The sequence below is a fragment of the Rhea pennata genome, chromosome 8 (assembly GCF_028389875.1).
Source record: "Rhea pennata isolate bPtePen1 chromosome 8, bPtePen1.pri, whole genome shotgun sequence".
Lineage (NCBI taxonomy): Eukaryota > Metazoa > Chordata > Aves > Rheiformes > Rheidae > Rhea > Rhea pennata.
Genome location: NC_084670.1, coordinates 34,957,650 through 34,983,427, shown reverse-complemented (window position 1 = coordinate 34,983,427; position 25,778 = coordinate 34,957,650). Strand labels below are relative to the sequence as shown.

General features: G+C 37.5%; 1 protein-coding gene across 2 annotated transcripts in view; it reads left to right on the top strand.

Annotated features, from left to right (window-relative positions):
- BRINP3 (BMP/retinoic acid inducible neural specific 3) overlaps positions 1-25,778 on the top strand; it is a 201,518-nt gene that overhangs the window by 119,501 nt on the left and 56,239 nt on the right. For both annotated transcript variants that reach the window (XM_062581502.1, XM_062581503.1), the window contains 2 exons: positions 4,181-4,371; positions 25,117-25,222. In XM_062581502.1, the coding sequence (XP_062437486.1) occupies positions 4,181-4,371; positions 25,117-25,222 (297 nt within the window). The remainder of the gene's footprint in view (positions 1-4,180; positions 4,372-25,116; positions 25,223-25,778) is intronic.

Sequence of the window (25,778 nt, the reverse complement as noted above, 5' to 3'; positions counted from 1 at the left end):
ATTCTTAAAATGCACACAACATTAATTTCTAATTTCTGAATGCCATTTTTGAACCATTGTACGGGAGTCTTAGAGCTAAATGGCCACAGATGGGTTATGTGTCTAGGTTAATTTCCATACGCCCACTTCGTTCTGTGCTTTTGTGTTTTGAAAGACAACACATGGAATATTTTTCTCATCCAAAGAGGTTAATTTGCAAATGCAAATACTGGAAAGTATGTTTTAAATATATAGGCTAAGTTCTAGGCTTGCAAATGCCAGGGCTTGCAGGGACATTAGTCTATATTGTGCCAAGGTCAATGCAGATCGTGACTGTCAGTCCCCTACCCACTGATGAATATCTCTGAGCAACAGCAACTACATGGTGATAAAGTATCAGCACAGTGAGTCTGCTAATTTCTTGAGCCAATTACTGAACTATATGGAATTTTTCTCTGAGCATGTTTTTATGCTATTTCTTTCACCTCTGAGAAAGTGAAGCAAACTGGCTCTTGAATTTTATTAAGTAGAAGGAAAATACTGCTTTCAGAGACTGCAGCAAGTGCAGCTGTGTGGACCTAATGCTGAATAATTGTGTTTTCTTAATGTTCACTGTCATTAATCTGCCTTAGTTCTTTAAACTCGTAACCGTGAAAAGTTTGGTAAATCCCATTAATTTTTTTCTCATGCTTAGATGTTTTCTTAGCCAATTCCATGGTTGCAGCGTGTTACAGTTATAAATTTTTCCTTTTTTTTTATTTGTTTCAAATGTGACAGAAGAATCCCTTTTGTCGTAGGTTTCATTTTTTTTCTAAATTAATTTAAAACTCATACCATCTCCCACAAATTAGATATGAGTCACTAATGTTACTTTCCAAGCCCCTTTCTCAGTAAAGCCTGAGTACTAAACGGTGGTGGAGGTTTCTGATTTTTTAATCTACTTTAATCCTTTTCCTAGCGAGTGCTAAATCAGCTCTGAGAGATAAAATACTTCCAGAATCTGGAAGGAGACTTTGAAAAGTAAATATTTTTGGATTGTACCTGATTGTACCTGGTCTTACCATAGTGCCTGAGGATCCCAGCTATGAATTAGGACCTGCTGGTTTGAGGTGCCACCCAAGCAGAGGGGCAGAGATCTGGGGGTAGAGAGAGCTTTCTTCTCATCCACTCTGATTGGCCCCCTCCCTCTGGCCTCATGCCCGTGTTCAACCTTGGGAACTGTAATTGGATGGAATCTGGGTCAAAGTCTCTCAAAACACAGTTTTGATGGAAGCAGTTCTACCATCCATACCCATGACTGAGATCAGTCACAGAGGTACTAAGAGCTCACGCTGTGTCTGTGTGTGGGCGTGTACATGGAGTGTATGGGCAGATAGGATATGAAGAATCCCAAGAACATTTTCCCCCAATTTCCAGAGATTTCCACAAGCCTGAGTACTGTTTTCTTTTATCTTATAATTCATTATAATATAATTGCAGTGGAAAGATGATCAAGCTTGCAAAAATCACTTTAATCCAAAAAAGCTCACACACCTGGAAAAGGAAAAAAAAAATATGGAAAATTTCCTAGTGACATTTTGTGCCTTTTTTGCACTGCCTGAACTAATCACGGACACCAATTTGCCTCCTGGAAGTGGCTCTAATATTACTGCATCTTTGCAATGTCATAAACTGTTGCACAGAGCCTGTGGCCCCTGAATCAGACTAACTGCTTTGCTCTGCAGTTTGGGAACATCCTTCATATCAGCTAGCATCAGAGGACAAGTTTTATTTCATAGCTGTATCTGAACCCTGACTACTTGAACTTTTGGCTGGCAAATTTCCATCAAGACACAAGCCATTCTATTTTGCTGTGCTCTTCCAGCTCTCCTTATTCACCTCGGTCAGTGTGGGTGCCCACCTCAAGATCCCATCACTGCCTTGTGTCAAGAAAGCGGAGTGAAATGCACTGTACAGGTCTGGGCTAATATGATGCAGAGGCTTATGCCCCTCCTGCCAAGCATATCTAGTCTGTTCTGGCAGCAATTAAATAAAATGCAAATCTCCGCCCACTTATTACAGTACGAAGCCAAGGTAGCTGGCTGGGGACATCCTGTTACTTATGCACCCTACTTTAATTCCTGGTTCTTTGGAGTTCAGGCAATTAATTCCTGCTTTGATGAACACATACACACAAAAGAAAAGTCATACTTTAAGAAAATGCAGGAGGAGAGGCATAAATTTAGTGAATAGCACACAGATAGACTCCAAATTAAATAGCCTGCAGTTCTGGGCAGCAGCTGTCCACTGTCCATTCCTAGAAAGACATGACCATGATGAACTAGCATGGCTGGTTGGATAACAGCCTTCACGGATAATGGGGATTTTGCCTATGTAAGGACTGAAGGACCTGGCTTTCCTCTGAATTTGTAAGGGATTGTCAGACACTGCTAGGCCCATTTATTAATATAAATCAAGTCCCCTTTCTTCACACACAAATGAATTTTGCAAGCAGAGGGAGCTGCTTGTGTAATCATTAGGTGGCAACAGATGTGATCGCCCGCTCAGCAGAATCCGTCCTTAATTTAGCATTGCTCGCCACCAAGGTTGTCTTCTTTCAAAGATGATGTCATGTGCTCAATCTACATATTATCCCTCTGCAGAGATATCTGTTGGCACTCAAGTCCATCTGAACTTGGCAACCCAGCCTTCGGATGGGCAAAATGCCACTGTAACAGATGGGTGAGCATTGAAACGAGTGCAAGTGTCAAGTCAGAGCGTAACGGGGCAGCTTCCTTCCCAGGAACGAGGAAACGCCCTATGGTAGAGCAGCTCAGCAGCTGGAATGAAGGTATTACAATATTACTCCTTGATTCCCAAGCAGGTGAACTTCACAGAAGGCAAACTACTAAATGCAACCTCAGAAAGTGTGAGAAGTAGCTATTTTTGACATAAGCTGCCTTGAAATACTATTTCGACAACTTTTTATTGTACTTCCTGAAGTGAAGAATCTTGTCTAAACACACCACTAAATGGATGAACTCTTGGTGGTCTTGAAAAAATTTATCTGTGAAGTGAACAATAAATATGTGAGCACATCCTTATAAATGTCAGTGGACTACACTGGAATGGTTCTCAAGAAGCAAACAAATGAGATTTTTGTTTGTGTTGTTTTTAATAATCCTATGGGAATTCAATTTTCTAAATTGATGTCATTTTTTTCCCACGGTATTTGAAAGAAAAAGGAAGTGTGAAAGACTCAACTTAAGATGCTAGAGCTTCTCTTTGCTTTTGGAAAAAAACAATACTGTTTTAGAAGTTGGGAAAGTGTTATTTATGTTTCCTTTTCTAAAGAACGCTGATTAACATCCTTACTACATTTCTTTTTTCCTTTTCAGTGATAGAAATCTGGTGTAAATGGTCTGTTTTATCAGGTTTCCATGTTCTTATCATTGCTGAATTGATTAAAAAGCATTAGATAATTTGATGTTTGTAAAGGTGAGAACAAGGTATTATGTTTTTCTGAGGTCAGAAAATACATCTCTGAGATTATAAAATGCATATTTTAAAAGAAAAAAATGAATAGGAACAAAAAAAGGAAAATTCTCAGGTATTATACTGGTTTATTTTCTTTCATGTTAATATTAAATACCAAAAAGTGAACATATTGGGCAATCTTGGAGGCAAATACATTTTTACACATAGTTTACATTTAATATACACATAACAGCTATATGTGGTTGGCAAATAGGAGAAATGGAGACAACTTACCAGTGTGTTTCAGACATAAGTGTGTCCTATTATGTTGTTGTTATTCATAGCAGGCATCTCAGAAAGGAACAAAATAACTAGAAGAATAACATTCCCCTTCTGAGTTTTCAGAGTTGCCTAATAAAAAAAAGCAAAGTGCTTTTAATAGGAGCCTGGATTCTCCAAAATGTCAAACAGCAAGGATATACACTAACAGCTGGCCAAAGTTTCTAATATCAGATCTCTTAACTAAGCATCTAAATATGAATTTAGGGGATATTTTGGAGGTATAAAAGCCCCTTAGGCACCAGCCACGAGGCCCATGAAAGATTTTCTTGTCTATGTACTCAATGCCTCTTAAGGTACCTCCTTCTGCCATTAGGGAAACACCTGAAGTATTATATTAATATCTAGTTCTTAACATCAGACAACAGCCAGCAAAAAAATTTGGCATGCCAAATTTCTTCCACAGGAGAGGAGTCACTCACAATTTTTGTGGACAAAAGGAAGCTGAGCAAGAGGTCAGAAGGCAGCGATCCCAGCACCAACAGCTCCTCGGTGACCCTGGAGACCCTGCATCAGCTGGCAGCATCTTACTTCATCGACCGAGACAGCACCCTCCGCAGGCTCCACCACATCCAGATTGCCTCCACGGCCATAAAGGTATGGGAAGTCCTCTGGGGCTGACCAACAAATGCACTTCCAGGTTCACTGTCTGCTAGTGGGGATTAATTTCAATTCCTAAAAAAAAAAAAAAAGGAAAAAAAGAAGAAGAAAAAAAGAAAGAATAAAAATGATTTATTGGGGAAAATAATCACTTTTGTCCTAAAATTTCCTAGTTGGATAAAAAGCACTAATTTGATGATGAAGATGCCTAATAAATAAATTCTTGGTTGCCCTGAAAAGATAGTCTAATACACTAATGGTGTTATTCTTGATGAGTGATATATAATTTGAACGATGCAGAACGCTTCTAGAAACACTTGTTTCATTAGTGAAATAAGTTCCTTTACATGCGTGCTCAGCAACTGTATTTATAGCCATCCTTGTACCTGTGTATAGGCATCTACAATCTGTGCTTTCCCTCACAGTTCTTTGTATTATTTTGCAGCTGTAGTATAATGTGCTCCTCTAATTCATTTTGTGGCTGAAACGTTAATGAATTAATTTCTTCCTATTTGGGGAAAGTTTTGAGGCTCTTGGTTCTGTGGTATTGTGGAGGCACATCCCATTTTCTGCTAGGAGTTGTCTTGGTGCATTTTGTCAGGCAAAACTTCTTGCTGTAGGTCACTCATGGCATGGGAGGATGCTTGGCTAAGAGAAGTACTTATGTAGGCGCAGTACAAAGCTACAATCATTCTTTTGAACCATTCTCTTGTTTGACATCATTGTCTATCTGAGATAACCTCTCTGAGTACGCTTCCAGCATAGAAGAGCAAACTAGATTTTAACGTGCAGTTGAATGTGCATAAATTATAAAAGCTTCAACGTAAGATGTTTTGTTTGGAATTCATTGAATTCTTTGGATCTTTCAGATGGTAACTAGGGGCTTCATTAAAGACAATTTGTGGTTTCCAGTTACCCTCGTTACTACTTCAGTAGATATAAATTGGGAGTTCCAGATCTTTTGCAGATAAGAAGGGTTAAATGTTTTTACATCAGCAGTGCGTGTTCAGTTTGGTCGTTCACATATATCAGCTATACCTCCTGCTCCATCTGTTCCTGGGCTGGTGACATGAAAACTAACCTCAGCTCAGAGCTCACCATCCACGTCTTACTACAGACTGGCTTATTATCCATCTGATTTGACTTACCTCAACAATCTTGCCATTTATCATGTAGATCTGCAGCAATCTTTAAAAAACTGGGCTCCTTCCTTCAAAGCCCAAGTGAAACTTTTTTCCATGTTAAGGAGACTTGTGGCACTTGAAGGGCTAGAAAATAGAAGGCAGAGACAAAGAGGTGTCTGAAAGAAATTTCTGCTTGTATTTACCACAGTTGTGCTTTTTTTTTTTTTTTTTTTTTTTTTTTTTTTTTAATGTGAGAGTTTGTGACATAATACAGAAACCCTAATGATTTAGGTAATGAATGCTCTGTGTGTCCAAAGGCTTTTGCAAACACCACCAAATGACTAAGTTTTTTCTTCCCTCCCTCCTCCCTTGCCAGCTCTTCATTCACAAGATGGATTCAGATGCAATCTGTAGTCCGTCAGTAAATCCGCTTTGGGTAATTGGCTGCAGCAGGTCCCGAGAAAATGGTTCTACATCAGATGCAACATGAACCCTCATTTTATAGAACCACTTTCATGGAGGGACGGTGAACATTTGCATAACAGATTTCTATTGTCAGCACACTTAACTGAACAAAAACTGTTTCTGGTGAAAATTAGGAACACAAAAGCAGCAAGATGGAAAGTATTTTTTTTGTTCTCTTCCCGCAGAGATTTTCCAAACACCACAGTTTTTAAATTAGCAAACTGTCAAATAAAGTTGCAGATGCACCGTGTAAATAGCCTATTTCAAGATTATTTACTAAGGAGTGTGTATGAGGGTCTTGGTTAGACAACTCCTCTCTTTGCTAGCAGAGATGCAGGGACAGATCTCAAGGCCTCAGCAGATCAGCAGGAGGTCCAACTCCGTGGGACCCAAGGACTGGTGTTGCCTTCATCCAAGTCTACATCTTCCCCTTCTTGGCTGCTCCAAGAAGTGGAGCCTCTAGTTTTGGGGTGGAGAGGGGGTATGGAATATACCCCATAAACTACTGGATGGGTTTTAAGGTCACAGCAGCTTCCATGTCTGTCTTCCTCCTCCAAGCTCTGCCCAAAGTTGTTCTCTCATCTAGGCAGGATTTGAAAAGGTGGTTCAAACAAACCTCCTTCAGCTTACAGTAGCTCCCTCCTGACTAGCATCAACTAAAACTAATATAAAGATATTGATGAGAATTTGTCCCCACAACTTAGAAATCCCAGAAATTCTGAATTTATGATGTATTAGAAATGTACCAAGCGCTACACAGTTATTTTTTGATTGCTCACTAGCTAAGAAAAGAATTATGTTCAGCGCCTATTTGCTATTGGATACTGTCATTTAAGATTCCCTCTCAGACAGCAATTCAGTATCTTAAAACATCATTTCCATGTATCTGTAACTTCATTTCATTGAAAAGAAAAATATTAAAAGGATACTTATCTTTTGAATTTTTTTTTATTTTATTTTTTTAGTTAATTTTAGGTACATTTTGGATGGCTGATATGCAGTATACTTTACCACACTAGCAGAGGTGTTTGTGCTTCAGGAAAGAGAATATTAATATCACTTCATATAATTTAACCAGGTAGCTTGGCTTCTTGCCAGGTAAAACCCAACTATCCTTCCGAGAATACATGCCTGAATGAAACAAAAATTACCTAGAACAGGCAAGAGCTAAAAAACAAATCAAAATACATGTTTTCTGGGGCGAAATCATAACACTTCAGCACACAAATGAGCCTCCAGCTTACCTGAAGGTAAGGAAGAAGTGGTCCCTATCTTTGGAGCACATTACTACCTGTAGTGGTGCATTTTATACTTTTGGAAATTGGTTTCTGATAATGTTTGGAGGCATGATATCTGATCAGATAAGCTGAAGACCTACCGTATCTGAAGACAATTATGGAACTTTTATACATGTGAAATTACATATCATGTCCTGCAGGGAACATCTGCTTTACCTCTGTATATAAATCCATATGGTTTACCGTGCAGTAACCTTTTAACCCGTTAAGTTTCTTAACTAGCATTAACTCTCTTTGCCACAGAGGTTTCTTGGGGTTTTGAACTTCAGAAAGAATAGAAGTTATCTGATAAAGGTTGCTAGTTTGCTCGTTTCTTTGTTCACCTCCCATGAATATATATATGAGTATATACAAACTCCATCATGAGGCATCTCCTAAACCAAATTACCATATGTAGTCCTATATTAATTCTATGCCCTTGTGATTTTTGTTTTCTTGTTTGTTTTTTCTTCAGACTGCCTGATTTTGGAGGTAAAGATTTTCTTTCTGAGTGTCATAAATAGATAACACATCAATATAGTTTAATGACCATTTAACAACCAAAATATAACAATATAGGAGGAAATATTATCCCTTCTGTCTAGAATAGCAAAGAGGACAGTTAAAAGAGCTGTAGCGTTGCTTAGTCATATACTAGGATAGCAAATGAGCAATTCACCCCTTCATAAACTATGGCTGTGACCAGCTTTGGCCACTCAGTTCTTAATATTTCCACCTTCTTCCTCTAGTGCTTCTTCAACAGGTGAAAGTCTCCTACAGGTCTTTACAGATGGGATGTGGAGAGGGATCAGTTAGATCGCATAAGATACATAACTAAATCAAGAATAGATCAACTATCAGATGAGAATGCAATATTCTGAAAGCAATACTCTGAAAAAAAAATCACCAGCAATAAACACACATTTTCCCAAATTGTAAGAACAAAAAATGGTGCACAAGCTTTGGAAAACAACACATAACGAAACATTCCCTTCCCTTCGGCAACAACCTGGAAATGATCCTGTATTAACTCAAAACAATTAATACTTGATCAGTTTATACGTTCTTTTATTCATTCAAATTTACTGAGTTATGTGATCTCTGATTTTTTTCTCCAGTAAGCCTTGATACATGATTATATAGGACTAATGCAGGAAGATAGGCTTTTGATACATTTTTTAATTAAGCTTTTCTGTCCCAGGTCTAAATTAAGTTACAGAGAAAGGAAAGCATTAGAAGAGGGAGAATTAACATTAAAGTCTTCATGTTGCACTCTTATTTATCTAGTGTAAAACCATACTATTCAGACCAAACTCCGCTTTCCCAGTAGTGCAAATGTACAGCAAGAGGAAAGGAGTGGAAGAGACATATTTGATGAATGTAATCAAGTTTGTTAACTGTGACATAATTATCCTTAAAAATAATATGACCGAGGCCTCACTATTACATATTTATTATATTGACAATATATTCTACATAAAGAGAGAAAAAAAAAGCAAGCTACATCATTTTCCAACTGGAAATGAATTAATTTTTCATGGGATCTGTGCAGAACCTTGTATCAATATTTACTTTATTTAAAACTCCCTGATACATACATTATTTCAATATTATTTTAATGCATGCATTTTAGTGTAAGTAGTTAGGTTCATATGCTAAATCAATAGTTTGCAGCCTCCAGGGCCTCACTGGCAACTTGCCAAGAGCCCGAGGGCTGCATCTAATTTGCATATACATTAACATGAATGTACATCCTGTGGTGTTTGAAATATTACAGATCTAACATTGCTTTCCTTTGTACACTCATTTTAAAAGCTTTTTCCTATGAAAATTTCTCCTTGGAAGCTTGCAGGATGTCAGCTCTCCTTCCCTGTTAGGAGGATGGGATGTGCACTCCTCTTATACAATAAAATCCTTTAAACTCATGGAAGCATAATACAAGTATAGGCAGCAAGCATCTTCCTTTTCCCCGTGAGACCTTTTACCAGGCATATTTTCATGTCTTCTACCTTGGCTTTGTTCTCATATCAGTACAGCCATGCTAATTTGCAGCTGCTGAAGATCTGACCGTAGCTGGAGGCCCAGGGGAAGATGCAATGACTGGAGACCTAGGACTATGCAATGACCCTAATCCAAGCTACTGACCTCTCTCCTTCTTTGATTGATGGGTGGTGTACACACGACATGAAGGGTACAAGCTACCGTAACACCAGCTGTGAGTCTGGCAGCACGTCTTGCCATTGACTGCTGCCAAGGTGACCTTGGCGCATCACCCACAGCTCAACCATCCGCCCTTCTAACAGCTCTCCTAAGGAGACCTTTTCAACCGTTGGTAGGTGGAAGAGGGTCAGGCTTAATACATCAAGCCCTTGTCATGCTTTCTGAGTCTAACGCAGCTGGAGGATGCAGCAGTATGTTGATGTTCAAATGACCCCAGGTCTCATTCACCAGGAACCATGATTCTACCACCGGCATTAAAGAGGGCTGGTTCATACCATGGCCTTCCTTTGCCTGGTATTGCTCTTGCAGGCTGTGGTTTGCACTGAAGAAGTTTTATACTGACAGGAACACAGAGGTTTGTGGCTTGGACCATAAAAAATTTGTGTGGATGCGCTAGTCATTGGTTGACCGAAGTCCAGATTATTGTGCAGAACAGATAAGAAACACATTGGTGACATCGTAAATGAATTATTATTGAATACTGTAGCTGCATTCTGCAAAGGGAACAACAGAGTAATGTTAGACTGTTAGAACACTGTTGTTATGTGTTTAATAAAGTGAAGACCTTACGACTGTTGTATTTTGTGGAATATTCACTTCCATGCCGGAATAGATCTTCTTTCAAGGGAAAATATTTCAGGGACTTGGGGTAGGTGAATATACTCTCAGCATTATCTTAGGGTACAACAGCTATGGGAAAATTTCCGTGCAACAAAACAGGAAGCAGCAGAAAAACAGATGCATAAATCGAATTTTCTTCCAGCTATTCACAGCCAGATTACAACCCATTTATTCCATCTAAACTGGAATGAATAACCATCCTTGAGAATCTGTCCTCTAATTTCAATTAAATTTTATTGTGCAATTTGTTTTTTTTCTTCCCTCAACACACTTTTTTCTTTTCTTCTTCTTCTTCTTCTTCTTCTTTTTTTTTTTTTTTTTTTTTTTTTTTTATGAGAGATTTAAGCACTTTCGGTGCCTCTGAAAACTTTGGATTACAAATACTATGTAAGAACAGGACTCTGTTGTGATGGTAAATGTATCTGATTAGCTATAATTAACCCTGAATGACTCATGGTGAGCTGTTAGTGAGGAAACTTAAGTGCAATGAAATTAGCTTCTCACTCAAAACTCAGACTGAAACCTAGACCAATTTTTTGTTTTGTTTTGTCTGAAAAAAAAGCTTGCTTCATTTTTTCTTTCATACCTTATGTTTGAATGTGTTTTTCTATGAATTCAAATAATTGCCATAATCAGAAGTAAAAATTCTGAAAACTGTGAAGACCTGTGCTTTGTCAGATTTCTGACAGATTCTAAATGTGGATAATTTCCACAGTTTTGCATAAACAGACAAATTTTTGAAGCTCTTGGAAGTCCAAATCTTGCACATTTCTTATTCCCATTTTCCTCCTTCAGTCTGTGGATGGGATTTAAGACTAAATAGCTGAGAAAAGAAACCTTGTAAATCACTGAAACGTGAGATCTTCAGAAGCTTGTACCCAGGAAGAGCTTTAAGTTGTAAAGTCACATTTAGAAACATTGAGCTGGAAAGACACTTAGCATATCAGATATCTATGACTCGTTGAAATTAAATAGAAAGTGTGAGCTTAATTAAACGCAGTAGGGAACCAAAAGGCAGAAAGTATTCACCCTCATCAGAAATTTGCTTCTTCCCTGTTGTGTAAGGGTAGTTGTGTTACCCAAGCATCTCAGCAGAAAGCCACAGTATGAATCTTCAAGAGTAAGCATTTTTCAGGTCCATGCTGAAATCACAAGCCCTTTACCACCTTGGTAGATCAAGCTGTATAATGCTGAAGTCTGATATTTGTCAAAAGGGAAGAGTTAAAAATTAAGATTTTCGGGAAATACTTGTGATTTGTGTTCCCAGATCTTTTATCTTTATACAACAAACTCCCATGAAATTTTGGTAGGAACTGAATACTTTTGCAGGCTACCTTGAAAATCTCAGTCAGTATTAGAAGCGTCACAAAATCGGCTCAACTGTGTGTATGGCTAGGTAGGGATTTTAATTTTGGATTATTGCCTAATCTTACCAAAGCATCCAGGACCTACTGTTAGGCATCTAGCTTCTGCTACATTCTGGGTCTAGCACCCCAGAGTCTTTCAGCAATTTCAGACCTATCCAAATTCAAATTGTGGATAGTCAGCTTTAGACCTCAGAGATCAAACTGTTGATATTATGCCTTTTGAGTCTGGTTGAACCATGCCATGAGGCATGGTACAGAGACCGTGTGCTAACTCTGCTACATCAGTAACAGAGCAGAATTCACATCTGTCTCATTAAACAATTGGAGGATTTTCGAATTTTGACTTGCAGAATGAGGCTTTATATGTTTATGGTAGGAGGCTGTTGGAGATCCTTGGATCAAATCCATCACAGGTTTAACAAAACATTGTGACAGGCATGTGTGGGATGTTAACTAATTCTAGGAATGCATCAAATGTAAAGTTTAGAGATTTATTGCCATATCATATTCAAGAATTTAAGATGTTGCAAATTAAAATCAGTCTTAATTGATTTGGACAGTAGGGTTCTAATTAAGTAGAAACTGGGACTGCTTTCCTAAAAGTTAATGCAGAGGTCATATCTGGTGTAAACAGCATAATACCTTTGAGAATCTGGTCCTCACTATTCTAAAGAGTGAGAAGGGAAAAAAAAGAGTACCAGCAAACTAATGCAATAATGTGTTTTACTAAACATGCTCAGAATACATGCTCAGCAGCATAATTGACACAATACATCACAGCAGCTGCAACATGACACTTGTAAAAGGATGCGCTTTAGCAGCCTCTAATACAGACTGCACCGTCTCATTATATTTCCAACAATGTGCATAGAGGAGTAATGAGTGCGAGAAGTTATAACTTCTCTAGCTAGTTGGTAACACAGCATGAAATGCTTTCAGAGTTACAAAACAGTGCATAATAGAGATGCTAGGACATGCACTTTGGAAAGAGGTTAGAGAAATAAAAAAAAAAAAAAAAAAAACCCAAGGATAGACCATATGACATGATAGACCATAACAAATTGAAGAGGTGAAGAGGTTTTTCTTTTTTTTATTTATTGATTATGTAGATTAGTTAAAAGAGGAGAAGGGGGAATAAAAGCAAACAAACAAGCAAGCAAACAGAACAAAAGCCAAACCCTATGCAGGCCAAAAATACACGTGTGTAAACAAGAGACCAGAGCATCTTTCACACAGCCATTGCCATCACAGTGACATCAAAAACCTAAACATAATTTATACTAAAGTTTCCTTAAATGTTTCATATGCTATTTTATTTTTTTCCCTTACGACATGGAACCAAAGTAAACCAACCCAGAAAAGGGAAGAAGGCTTTAATACCGAGAGATTCGCAAAGAGTGCACTGGGCAATACAGCTAGAGCAGAGCACTTCAGCACCAACTGGGGGCATTCTTATTTGCATGACTTTTAATTTAGTCTTTATTTCAGCTGTGCAGCAGCGTTCGAGCGTGGGCTGAGAAATGTATACTTCAGCAGTCTCAATGTCCACTACTCTAATCGACAGCTACAGGATAGGTTAGAAAACGTCATGCAAGGAGTATAAAATGAGGAAAACCTTCCTCTATCTCTGAACTCTAAGAAATAAGAGATAATACAGATCAAGAGCGTATATGAACACAAAAGTTAGCTTGGGAAGGATATCCCATGGTAACAAAGACTCGCAAGCTAAAAGAATAATAACAGCCTGTTGAACCATTTTAGTATTTGTATTATTTTCCACGTAGAAATTATACCTTTCATGCATTTTCATGGTTTTGCTGTTCTACATTATAATTAATCTCTGTTCTATTAACTTAGTGCTACAAAACACCCCTTGAAATATCTTTCATGTTTAATCCTTTAAAGGCAAGTAACTCTGGGAGTTACATCATTGCTATTCTCAGTTATTTCTACTTATAGGACCTCACACGGTACTTTAGCAGGATTTACATTTCTGGCAGCCTGTGAAACTATAGTATAAGCTCTAATAAAACAATGCTTGTAAGGGAAATATATGCAGAAGCTGGCATTAGGAGAGATCTTTTTACACATTCAGGACACTTTCTATACTACTGAATGATCCCTATAGTGTATTTTCTGATCTTAAATGTCTGAGACGACAGCATTTTCATCATTCTCTTACAGACTCCTCATTATTCTCCTCTCTTTAACAAGGAATGATTAAGACATTTCACATTATTTGGGGGTAAAGGCAGTATTTTTACTCTTTTTTTTTTCCTGAAAAAGTAAAATAATAATAATAAAAAAATTAAGGTATATCTACAATATTATAGCCATACTACTTCATAAGTTTTCAGTAATTACAATAATACCACTAAATACTACTAGTATACAACCTTCTATGTAGTATGCAGATTTCTAAGGGAAAATAATTGTATTTTTTCCAGGAGTATCCAGAGAACTGAAAATGAAAAAGATTTCCATGTTTTTTTCTTTGACTTTTCATTAAATCCTTAACACATAAGAAAAAATGATGACAAAATGCTGCAGATAAATGCAAAAATGGTTTGAAGAATCCCTTTAATAATTTTCCTTCCATCACATTTTAACCTATTTAAGTAGACTTTGTTCAGAACCTGGTTCTCTGACTGAAATATGGCATTCACAGTGATACTGAGTCATGTGTATTATTGTAAGAAATAAATACCCTATGTTACTTCAAGTATAGCAATTTTTATTTTCAATTAAAGTTTAATGATAAAATGTGTGGATCTGCTTTTCTTTTATTTTGTATGATATACAAGAGGACCTATGCATTTTGATTTTTAATACAGGTTTTATTTTGCTGCAAGGAAGTAGTCTCAATTTGCTGAATGTCTTTGGAAAGATGCAGAGAACAAAATACTTTGTTCTGGTTTGTGTTTAAACTTATACTTAAAGAAAACTAGCTGAGTGAAGCTTCTTATAAAATCAGCAAATTGAATAAATATATTTTTTCCTGCTAAGTATTTTTCAGTTAGACTTTCAAAACAATTCAGATGATTGTGAAAAGGAAATAATATTTTTGGGTGTCAACACTAAAACGTTTTGATTCCACCAACTTCGTATCATATTTGTACTCGTATTTAATTTTTTTATTACCACAGTTTAGATTTTTGTCACAATATTATGATACTCATACTTCAATTTCTCTTACGGCTTTTTAGGTAGCTATGAAATTTTCAATGTGGAAATATGTAACAGGAAAGAAATAAAATACAAAGGCATGTTATTTACAGTTATTCTAAATATAGAAATAGATTTTTATTGTGTTGTCCATTATGTACACTGTCAAACTGGTATCAGCATTAAAAACTGGAGATCGGCCTGTATCTCCACTATCTGAGGAAGATGACTCTTTCTGAACATGACAAGTTTACCACATTTCATGTGCTTTCCTAAAAAAAAAAAAAAAAAATAGTGAGAGCAAGTTAAGAAAATCAGCAAATCAATGGTCACGTCCAATGATTTTTTATTTTACACAAACACTTTGTTTGCTAGAGTCAACTTTTTTTCTGCTGTCTGACTTGCAGCTGACTGCACTGAGTTCATGCCTCATTATTCTTCTGATGGCAGCAAATTGAGACAGCATAAAGCTCAGCTTCTAACTTCATTGCAAACCACAGCAGAGATGCCAAGTGCCAAAAGAAAAACTCAGATATTATTCATCTCCCATTGAGGCACTCAAGATTTCCTTCAGAACTCATGGAAGTCCTTCCTAAAGGTGCATCGGCGCTGTACACCCAGTTCTCGTTTATGAGATGTTAGAATCCTCTGCAGCAGTTTTTTATCTTCATACAGGTTTCCTCAGTCCGTCTTCAGCATCAGTTTAAAAGAAAAAGCTTCAAAGGCTTTCTATAGACTTCTCACATTTTCTTGAAATTGTCCTCTTTCATTAGAATGAGTCTTGCATTACATTGCAGAAGAAAAAGGCAATTTACTGAAGTCTCTATTGCACCTCTTCACCTCGTCAGAAGGTTTAAAACGATGTGATGAATTTGGAAGGTTGTCACATGCATCTAACCTTCTGTAAATTTTTTCCTATCAGGGACACTGTAGTAGGATATGAAGGGATGTCACCGTACAGGCCGGCATGCTGGACTCTACTCCTAACTACCCCAAAGAGCTTTTCCACGACCTTGAACCAGTTGCTCAAAGTTCTCCATACCTTAGTCCCTCCATAATTAAAACAGTGATTACAGCATCCACTTATCTAATAATAAGTTGTGAGGTTTAATTCTGTCACGTTTGCAGCTCCCCTCAGTAAGATTTACTTTATGGCAGTAAAGGTAGCTCTGTATGTCTCTGATCGGACATAAAGGGTAATCTATTAAAAATAATCTTGTGGAGAGGAGTTGATACATTTATGAAGGAAACAGAAGTGCAAGGCATCTTACAGTTCTTTCACGAGGTGAATGACCGAGGCATTTCACCTGTTAAACTCCACAGCATCCAGCACTCATAATGCTAAAAAGACAATAAGGAAAGTTAATTAAGATACTGTACAATATAAAAAAGCCGTATACTATTATGACAGAATAATAGCTTAGAAAGGAGAATTATGTTCTACAGGCAAGCCAGGGGCTCTAATAGATAAAAACTGGTTAGAAGAAATCTGCAATGATGAACATACGGATTTTGCGCAGACAAGTATCTCAAAATTGAGTCCTGTATCTCAAAAATTAACAAATGCTCATGTCAAAGTTTTTTCACCAAATTTATTTTGAAAGAAGCTAGATAATTAGCTATCTCAAGAAATATTCTAATTTCAGTTATGTGGTCAGCTAAGTGGAGACAAATCAAGATCTGCAGATGGTAGACTTCCCTTCAGTTCTGAATGGACCAACTGCCCTGGGACTCTGCAGTATCGATAATAAGCCTCAGGCTCTTTTCATTTATTTCTCCTTTTTTTTGAGTTTTTCTCTTTCCTTCTACTAGTAGGAGCAATCTAGCTCTCTCTTTTTCTGTTTCTTTGATTGAAGAAATGCATTTGTCCTTATGATACTTCATTTTTTGCCCTAGAAGTTGTCTTTATTCATGTCAGATCCAGAAAGAAATGATTAAAGAAAGTATTTGGACAAGACTCTCTATTATATATTTTTTTGAAAAAAAACCAACAAAATACTTTAATGTAAGATCTATAATGTGACAGATTTGTGTATGGCCTAGTGAACAGACCTACATAAGCCTAATTGATAGGACCTTTTACTGCCACAAATCAGGATGCTTCGAAGGATTTCCCAGCTAAGCTCAGCACTCTGTCTAGATAACATTGCCCCTTGGGCCTAATTCCAAGAGCAGTTTTCTGCGTGTTTTTATTATTATTCATGAAATGAGAATATCCAGAATGACTCAGTTGTTAGCCAAATATTTCTAAAGAGTAGCCCACTTGTCCACTCATGAATCTTTAGAGATGATGGAAAAGTTAAGGTCTAGCAATTGAATTTAATGAGATAGTCTTAGTGCCATATGTCAGAGATTTTTGCTTGCAAATAATATGGAAACCCACATGATGGATCTGGCCTCGCTAGCTGAAAATAAAGGATTTGGGGAAGTGCCTGGGCATTTTCCATAGATCTGTAATTCCTGCTTCTCAAGAAGGCTTTTTGTTTGAATTCTTTGTGTTTCTGCTCTGTAACAGTCCTTCATTACTCATTACATTTACAAAGATACTTCAGCAGCATTTGATACATTTACAGTTACAGGTACAAGCAGTCATCTTATCTAGTCAAACTTATCAAAATTATGAATCCAGTTTTATTTGTATTGTTTAGAATAAAGCACTAAACTAATTTAAAGCTTCCTTCTTAGCTCCTGATGTGGTGTGCACTTTTGGATAAGCAGATTTGCTCACTTTTCCTCTGCAGTATTTTTTATGTGTGTTTTGTTCATTAAAATTTTGAAGAGTAGAGTGAAAAATACAACAGACTATCTAACTCCTACCTGGTCCTCATTCATTACAGACAATTTCTACAGTCTACGGACTAGTGAGTGTTTGACATCAAAGGTCTCTATATTTCAGAATAGGTATAACCAAAGACATATCAGTCTTTATCATGCTACAAAATTCTTCACTTAACCTTTGGGTATTTGGATGTATCTTTCCTTTGCTGCCTGATGGACTAAATCGGGAAGATCAAACCTTGTACAGAGCACAACTACCAACTCTCATTTCCCATAAATTTTGGCTAACTAGCAAACTTGAGTTCAGTCCTCCTCATTCCTCAGCCATAGCAGAAAGGTGATACAATTAGCTGGAATTCATTAGGGGGGATTAGCATTTCTTGGGGGGAGGGGAGAAATTTATTCTGTTTTTATAAACTATTTTGTTTTTGCAAACTTCATGGTTGATTTGTTTAACTAATCACTTTTCTTTTATACGGTTCTTCTTTTACAAGTTTGCTTCTCTCCTTTGCCTTGCCTTTCCCAATATATTTTTAAAATCTAGAATACCACTCATTATCGTAGCAGTGAGTTCTCTGTAAAAAAAAAAAAAAGACATCAGTTTTACTTTAGCTCGCTTAAAGGATTTAGAAAACATCGGCAAACTTGTGCAGGCTTCAGAACAGATTCAGCACTGTTTCTTAAGATTAAACACCAAAACCTTTGTGTTTCACTCTTCTATAGCTAATTCCAGTATTGATCCTTGATCAGGTTTTTAAGTACTACTACAGATAAATATTTTCCTATGAGATAATATTTGACAAGCAGTACCTTTGTCTTGTTTAAGGGAGAAATGCCAGAGGTTTGATTTCTGAATCCTCTTCTGACAAGTTTCCCAATCCTATTGGCCTGTTTTGTGTAATAATTGTATGATCTGGAGCTAGACAAGGTGCATGACGTATATCTTCACTGCAGCATGATTCAAAATCATATTCTAGTCTCAAGTGTTCTTCCCATGTCTTTTTATAAGTTCACGAGGATTAAATGCTGAAGATTTGCTTTCGCCACAGATGAAACTACAGGGTATGAACAGAGCAGCATAAACAAGCAGAGTTACAAAGTAACACACGTAAACTGTTAATCTGAGGCTGGGTAGGCATCCACACACCTAGTATGAAGTAAAAATTAAAGCTTCAGTATAAAGCTGCTTTTGTTTCCTACAACAAGTTTAGCCAAGCATCTCTGGTTTGAATGTAAATAGAGATTTAATGATGAAATTACAGGTCAGTTACCACTGTTAACTCCATGATCAGGTCTTCAAACATGCAGGAAAATATGTCAAAATGATAATATTTTAAAAAATAGAGTTTTGAAAAAAATGTAAAATGAAAGGTGGCCATACCAACGAGACAGAAAAGGCAAATGTGTTAATCTTCTACAAAATGGAAAAAAATGGGCAGGAAGCAATTAGGACACAATCTAAAAGTAAGTCCTCAAAAAAGCCCAGGGTACATTAGGAATTGTAGTGATATGGATAGCATAAAAGAAACTGTAGTTTAGATGACTTCCAGGGGAGGAAGTGCAAGATATGGAACCAACTTCGACTGGTAAATTTTTCTGAGACTATACAGAGGAGATCACACCTAAGTTTCAGACTTGCAGAGAAAAGTTTAATCATAGATAGGTTCTCCCTGGAAAATTCAAATCCTAGTTAATTTCTGTTCCTATCATTTTGATTTATTTTTTCCTCAGCTTAACTATTTTGTATCCTTTTTATGATATTTCTGATTTAAGTTTTAATGTTCGCCTTTAGTACTTAAATGTTTAGGAGTGAGAATGGTTGTTCCCTGCGCTTCTCCGTGTGTGTACAGTTGAGGTTTTTGTCAAATAGTCTGATATAAGTGTTTTTAACTCTTTTTTATTCCTCTTAAAATGTAATATATATATTTTTAAATAAGCATAGTCAAGGCAAAATGCTTCAAAATCAACCAAAAACAGTGCTAATATTCACCTAGACCTCTTTTTTCCTGCTATTTTTCATTAAAAAAGAACGATTTTCACTTTGCATTCTGATTCAGGATCGACGTTCTTTTTCACACTTTTCCAACCTCAGAAAATTATTTTCCATTCAGCTACAGTATTATTGTGACTAATGTTAGCCATGATTTTTATATATGGCCAAATTGTGCTGTCTTCTTGCAACTAAGAGGGAAGTAGTGAAAAAGCCCAGTAGTCAAGGACTGCATGTTTAAAACTGAGTCATGAAGATATAAAGCTTATATTGAATGCTCCTGGGAAGTCCTTATATGAGGACTGTGAAGAAATAGGATTTTGCAGTTGGGCTAAATGTGCTCTAAGATTTCTTTCTAGCTTTTTGTCCGTTATATGGTAATGGAATTATACACGGAAAAAGATGGAGGGCTGGTAAAGGGGTTTTGCTTTAGTGGACTTCTTTGCTTTTGCTTTCTGTAGATACCCTGAGTTTTTTATGCACATGAAATATTATTTTAATTTGTATCTTTGCTGTCCTCTTTGTTTCTAATTTTATCTTTTAACTAAAATATATAGGTTTCATTTATTGTTCACTACTCAGCTGTCTCTTTAGGCAATAAAAGTTGTGAAAAAGTAATATTAGCATTCATTTAAGTGACTAAGACCAGGCAAGCAGAAGTATCTAAATATAAACTGAAACAAAATACTCAGCTTTTATTACTTCTTCGCTAAGAAGTCCATTATTTCTCCATAAGAGAACTTCTCTCGCACACATTGCTCAGGGCTAGTTAAGAGAGAGAGCTTGTACCTTCAGGGAGAATGCCTGCCCTCATTTCCTTGAGAAAGCTAATTCAAGCCTTTATCTCTGCATATAAGGATAGTAGAGACCCTTCTTTTTTTCCGACAGCCTCCGATTCAGGGAACCTGCCCCTTCATTTTGACTGGTGTAAATCTTATATTAAGAATGTAACAACAGAATAGAGTTAAGGTAGGCTGAATTCCTTTCCAACTCCTAAAACATTTTGATTTCCTGGGTAGGCAATGACTAATGTGGGGATAACACCTTCCAGTTTCACTGGTGTTGTAATGCAGTCATCTAGCTCAGAGCTTATTCCTGAGAGTGAAGAGACTAAGTATGGGGAGGGGAGGGACTACGCAGATCTCTTGGGAAGCTTTATTGTTGCATTCAAATAGAACTGAAAGTCATCGCCTTGCTCAAAAGCTTTATAAAAAGTTCTTATTCCACTTCTACTGAAGCTAATCAAAATTTTGCACTTTATTTCATTTGCAAAGATACCAAGCTTGCGGTTCCTGTTACGCCGTATAACCGCACACAATAAGAAAATATGATGGGAGTGATTCTGTTTCTCCTGAGTTAGTGGACTCTTCAAACTGAGAAGTCAGTCCTATTGTGTCAGCACTGCTGCTAGAAAATGTTACATACCTATGAAGTATTGCCTTAAAATGGTGACACCAAAAAAGAAAACCCATTAAAACATTGGTCCAACCTCTGATATTGAGTACTGTTAGTTTACCTCTGTCTCCTTCAGAAACATTCATTTATCTGACAGCATGACAAGTAACAGTTTGGGGGAAATTAAGAAGGTTTGCTTTACTTTAATGATACACTAATTAGCGTGAGTCTTTTAATATTCCCAATGACACAAGAAGGGCAGTGGAGCAGCAACTACTGCATTACAAAGAAAGGAGCTGAACAAAATGCTTTTGAGAAAAGCTGGAGAGCTTTGGGAAAAAAGGAAAGTCAGCAGGGGAGCCACTTTGAAACAGAAAGTGCTTAGTCCCTACTCATTTGATCTACTTGGTTTTTTTTAGGTGAAATAAGCATTGACTGCAGCATGTGCAGGCATGACAATATGAGGGGAAGCAGACTTGAAGACAAGTCCTGAAGGTGATGGTGGTAGGAGTCATACATGAGAATCCTAAGGAGAAATGGAGGACGAAAAACATGTGTTGCAAGGACATCCTGCTAGATGAGCCCAGGCAGCTCCTCGTGCCCATTCTTTCTGACACTGAGGCCATGTATAAGCATGATTTTGCAGCCCATCCACAAGTGTCAAACACCTTTTGTAGAGCTTTATCTACCACCACAAAATGATCCGTGTCCCACGGCAGCACTAGTGGAGTATGGAGACCACTGTGTCCTGGTCTGTAACTCGTAGCCCTGGTCACTATTATTTTGTAATTACATGAGAGGACTCTGGATTACATTAGACCCAGCCAACCACCCTCACTATGTTACTAGTACCACCAAATGTTTTATAGTGGAAAAGATTTATTGAGTATAAATGATAACAGCAGGATCTGATCTTACCTAACTATTAATTAGCTTCCTTGTGTAAGAAGTAGCATTTTTCCCTCCTCCCCAAATATCCCCCAGAATTTCAAAGAACTCAAATTTCATTTTTTTTTTTACCAGAAACTGTTTGCTTCAGGTTTCTTCTCCTTCCATACTTTTACTCACTCTTCTGTCTGCACCAGTCATTCTGAAGAGACCTTTCTCCATGAGTAGCATCATGTATGTATGATGAGGTTGCTTCAAAAGCATTATTTGAATGTTTAAAATATTAAGCAGAGTTATACAAATCTGAATGCGGCTGCCTGTTTTGAAGTGGCTAGCATTGTCTCATTCTCCTTTGTGTTGGCGTACTTATATTCCTTAGAAGCCAAATATATATTTTAAAGAGTCTTCCTGAAGAGGATGGTCTTTTATGCAAGACAGCACACCACCTCTGCATGGGCATGTAGTTAGGGATATTAGCTACGTGCGTTTGAAAAGGCACACCAGGAACAAAATCTCTGCGGAAATATATTTCCTGTTCATTAGGAAAGCCTTCTATAGGCTTAATTATCATGGACAAAAAAAGCACATAGTTTCCTAGGGAAATACTACCCACTGATATTACAGGAATTGAGCCCTGCTAAAGAGCTAGGAGGTATGTTCTCAGTGCACTTATAATCAGATCGTTATCACCATGGTTATGAGTTTTAACTGATTGAAAACTGTAGGCATTTGTCTCATTAATGCGAAATGTTATAGTTTATTTCTGGGAGCTGAAAACCCTGCTGCCTGGGGAAACCTGCTCTGTGATAATCTTTGAAAACAAGGCACTTGAGAATAGCCTGCCTGGTTCATGTCAGATGGTTTTACACATATTTCGTTACTGGTTCTTAAGGGGTTTTGGTTATTAAATAACTTTTTTTTCCATGGTATTTTGCTCTGTGAGTTAGTGTTCTTTATGGACTGTAAGTCTAGTGCTTACAGAAAAAAACATGTTGTTATGATGGTTTTTGTCCATCCATAATCACTTCTGGGCTATGCCAGAACTTTAACTTTTGCTTTGCATTTATGACTTACTTTTCCCTGTCCCGTTTTTAGTTTATCTTCAGACACACTGTGATCTAGGGACTGAATTTAATCACACTTCTGTGTTTGGAAGATAATTAAATAAGTGATGTTCTCACTCCAGTTTTGTTTCTGTCATTGCAGTCTTCTTCCTGTCGCAGAAGGAAAACGCAAAATTATCGGCAATTTCAGTAACAGGGGGATCGAGCTAGAATTCATTCATTTGGACCATTTGTTTTCCCTGTAGTCAGCTTTGTTATTAAAATGAGTTACCCAGAAATGAAATTCTGGCACTTGATCTGAAAACTTGTCAGGAAGTTGAGCCTTTCTCACATAATCTCTAATTGCATTTATCAGCTACTCAAATTTTTCTTATAGTCTTTGCCAAGTAGGATTTGTACAGCAATAAAAGAACATGTATAACCACCTCCTTTTGACCTCAGATTGGAAGTGCCATCCACAAAAGGTTGGGATTTGGATGATTTTTATTGTGTTTACCCTTTCTTTGTTGTATATTGGGACTATGAGTTTCTATGTTGCTTTTTTCAATGCATTTTGTGTGCAGAAGCTAAGAACACCAGAGCAAGGATGTTGGCAGAGGAAGGCTGGGCTTTTGGGAAAGTAAAATACATAGCACAAATATACAAATTTGAGGGGAAAATTAAGTTTTAGACCAGACCCTTAATTATTGTTGTATTTATAGTCAGAACTTGGACCTTGTTTACTTTTGCCCAAACCGCTGGTGTTAGGTGCATCTCCAGGCAAGTGAACTAGCTCAGGGGCAGGCTCCAAGTGCTGTGATCCTTAGACTCGCCTCTTCCTCGGTCACCACCACCTAATCACAACAAGTCCTGTCGCTTCCATGAGAAAAATGGTGGTAATGTCTACAGGCCTCCTGTTTCATCCAAGCGACAAATGAAGCTTCATGAACAAAAAGGCAGGTCACAGTTTTGCCATTACTTACTAACCTTCCTTATTTTGTTATCTCAGGAGGTATCAGGAAAATGAAAACAAATGGGAATTGTAAAAATGGCTATATGGTTTCTACGTTTCAAATAATTTGGGGGTATTGCAATGCGTGATAGACAAACTATTGAAAAAATCAAAAATAGAAAAAATAATAAATGGAACCTAAATTAAGGGAATATATAAATAAATGCTGAGCACAATCTTTCAGAACTAGGATAAAACCCATAAACATCTCTATCCTTCTTTTATTGTCTTCTGGCTGTTCATCTCATTTAATGTACCCGTACTCCTTGTCTTTGTTATTCTTGTAAATGAATTAAGATTCCTTATGTGGGCCTATAGTATTACAGAAAGAAAAAAAAAAAAAAAAAAAAAAAAAGGATTTTAGGATGCAATTTCAGACTGCTGGGTTAACGAAAGCTACCATTTCTGCAGTGTCCTTGCCAAATCTGATGCCTTGCTGTGCTGATTCAGGATAATCAAGCAAAAGACAGGGCAAATCTGTCCCTGGCGTAGCTAGTAAAGAAAGCCAAGTACTCGACGACTTTGCCAAAAGGAAGAGGGCAAGGAAGCCTGAGGGTAGCGGCTGGAAGGACTTTTGGATGGGGCTGATAGAGGAATTGGCTGTATTTTGATGACAAAGGGGATTGGGAAGATATCCTAATGGTCAGCATTCCTGCTACGGCTCTGCCTGCATGATTTTTCTCCTACTTTTTCTGTCCTCTTTCTGCCTGATCATAAAGGAGAAAGAACTACAAAAGCATGAATTTTCTGCAATCCAGCCCGGGGGGAAAGGCCTGGGGAAGTGTTTGTATATCTGTCCTAAGGGTTTGGGGGTTTTCCCTGGCTCCCTGCAGCAGGCTGGAGGAAAAGGCTGGGATGCTGCCCAGCCTGCTGTGCCGCTGCCAGCCCGCCCTCCGGGCATCACAGAAAAGCTCAGCGCTATGTCACTGAGAACCTGGATGAGACCCGCTCTTGGCCCGCAGCAGCAAAAAAAGAAACTCGTTTTTATAATGCTCTTCTGGACGCTCTCAAAATTACCCATAATATCCCATGAAGTCTATAAATGACTTGCCACACATACAATTCAGGGAAAATCATAGTCCTCCTTACAACAAATTACATTTATTAAGCTCATTCTGATTCACATGTTTATGAAAGAATAAACCATCTTTAGACTATTGACCTGGTAAAGCCTTTTTAAGGAGTCCTTGCAATAGAAATAGCACTCTCCAAAGTTCGCTGTGCTGGTAAAATATTTGCAATTATACTTTGGGTAAATAAAAGGAGCAGTTTCACATGAGTTAAGTTGGAAATGTGCAGACAGCTGAATTGAAGGGAAACTTTATAAAACAAACTTCTGAACACCTCGCTCTGTTCTGAATAACACAGCAAACTGTTTTCCCTTCCCTTGCCATCAGGTAACAGAAACGCGGACTGGTCCTCTCGGCTGCAGTAACTATGACAACCTAGATTCTGTCAGTTCTGTTCTGGTTCAGAGTCCTGAAAATAAGATTCAGTTGCAAGGTATGTAGGTGCAATTTTATTAATTTGTTTTTAACTGGATGGCATTTATCACACTATTTGTTTTCTTCTTTTTTCCCACTTCATAAAGGTCATTTTCCTTTTTTTTTCTTTTTGTCTAGTAAGTACCTTCTAGACAGAGCGAAGGAAATGTCAGTATTGCCTTGAAATGGAAACAATATCTATCCTCCATCAGAAAATAATTTGAATAATGCTGTTAACATTTTATGGCCCTATTTAGCAATCACTTATGCACCTTTTACCTAGCCCGAATCCCCATAGATTTCACTGAGAAGGGAACGACATTCAGCATGTTCAACCTCCTTGCACACACCGAGTAGTAGCATCACTGGGCATAGATTTAGAAAGGCTCTGAATAATGCAGAGTCCAAATGCTCCTCTGGGGCTTTTAAGAAAAACTATGAAGGCTAGGCATCATATCACATTCATCAGAAAAATAACAATAATAGAAAAGCAAATAAAATAAGAGGCATCATTCGTAATTCAATTTTTGCCAATCCCAGTAGATGTATACCTCGGCCTGCGTGTTAGGCACCTC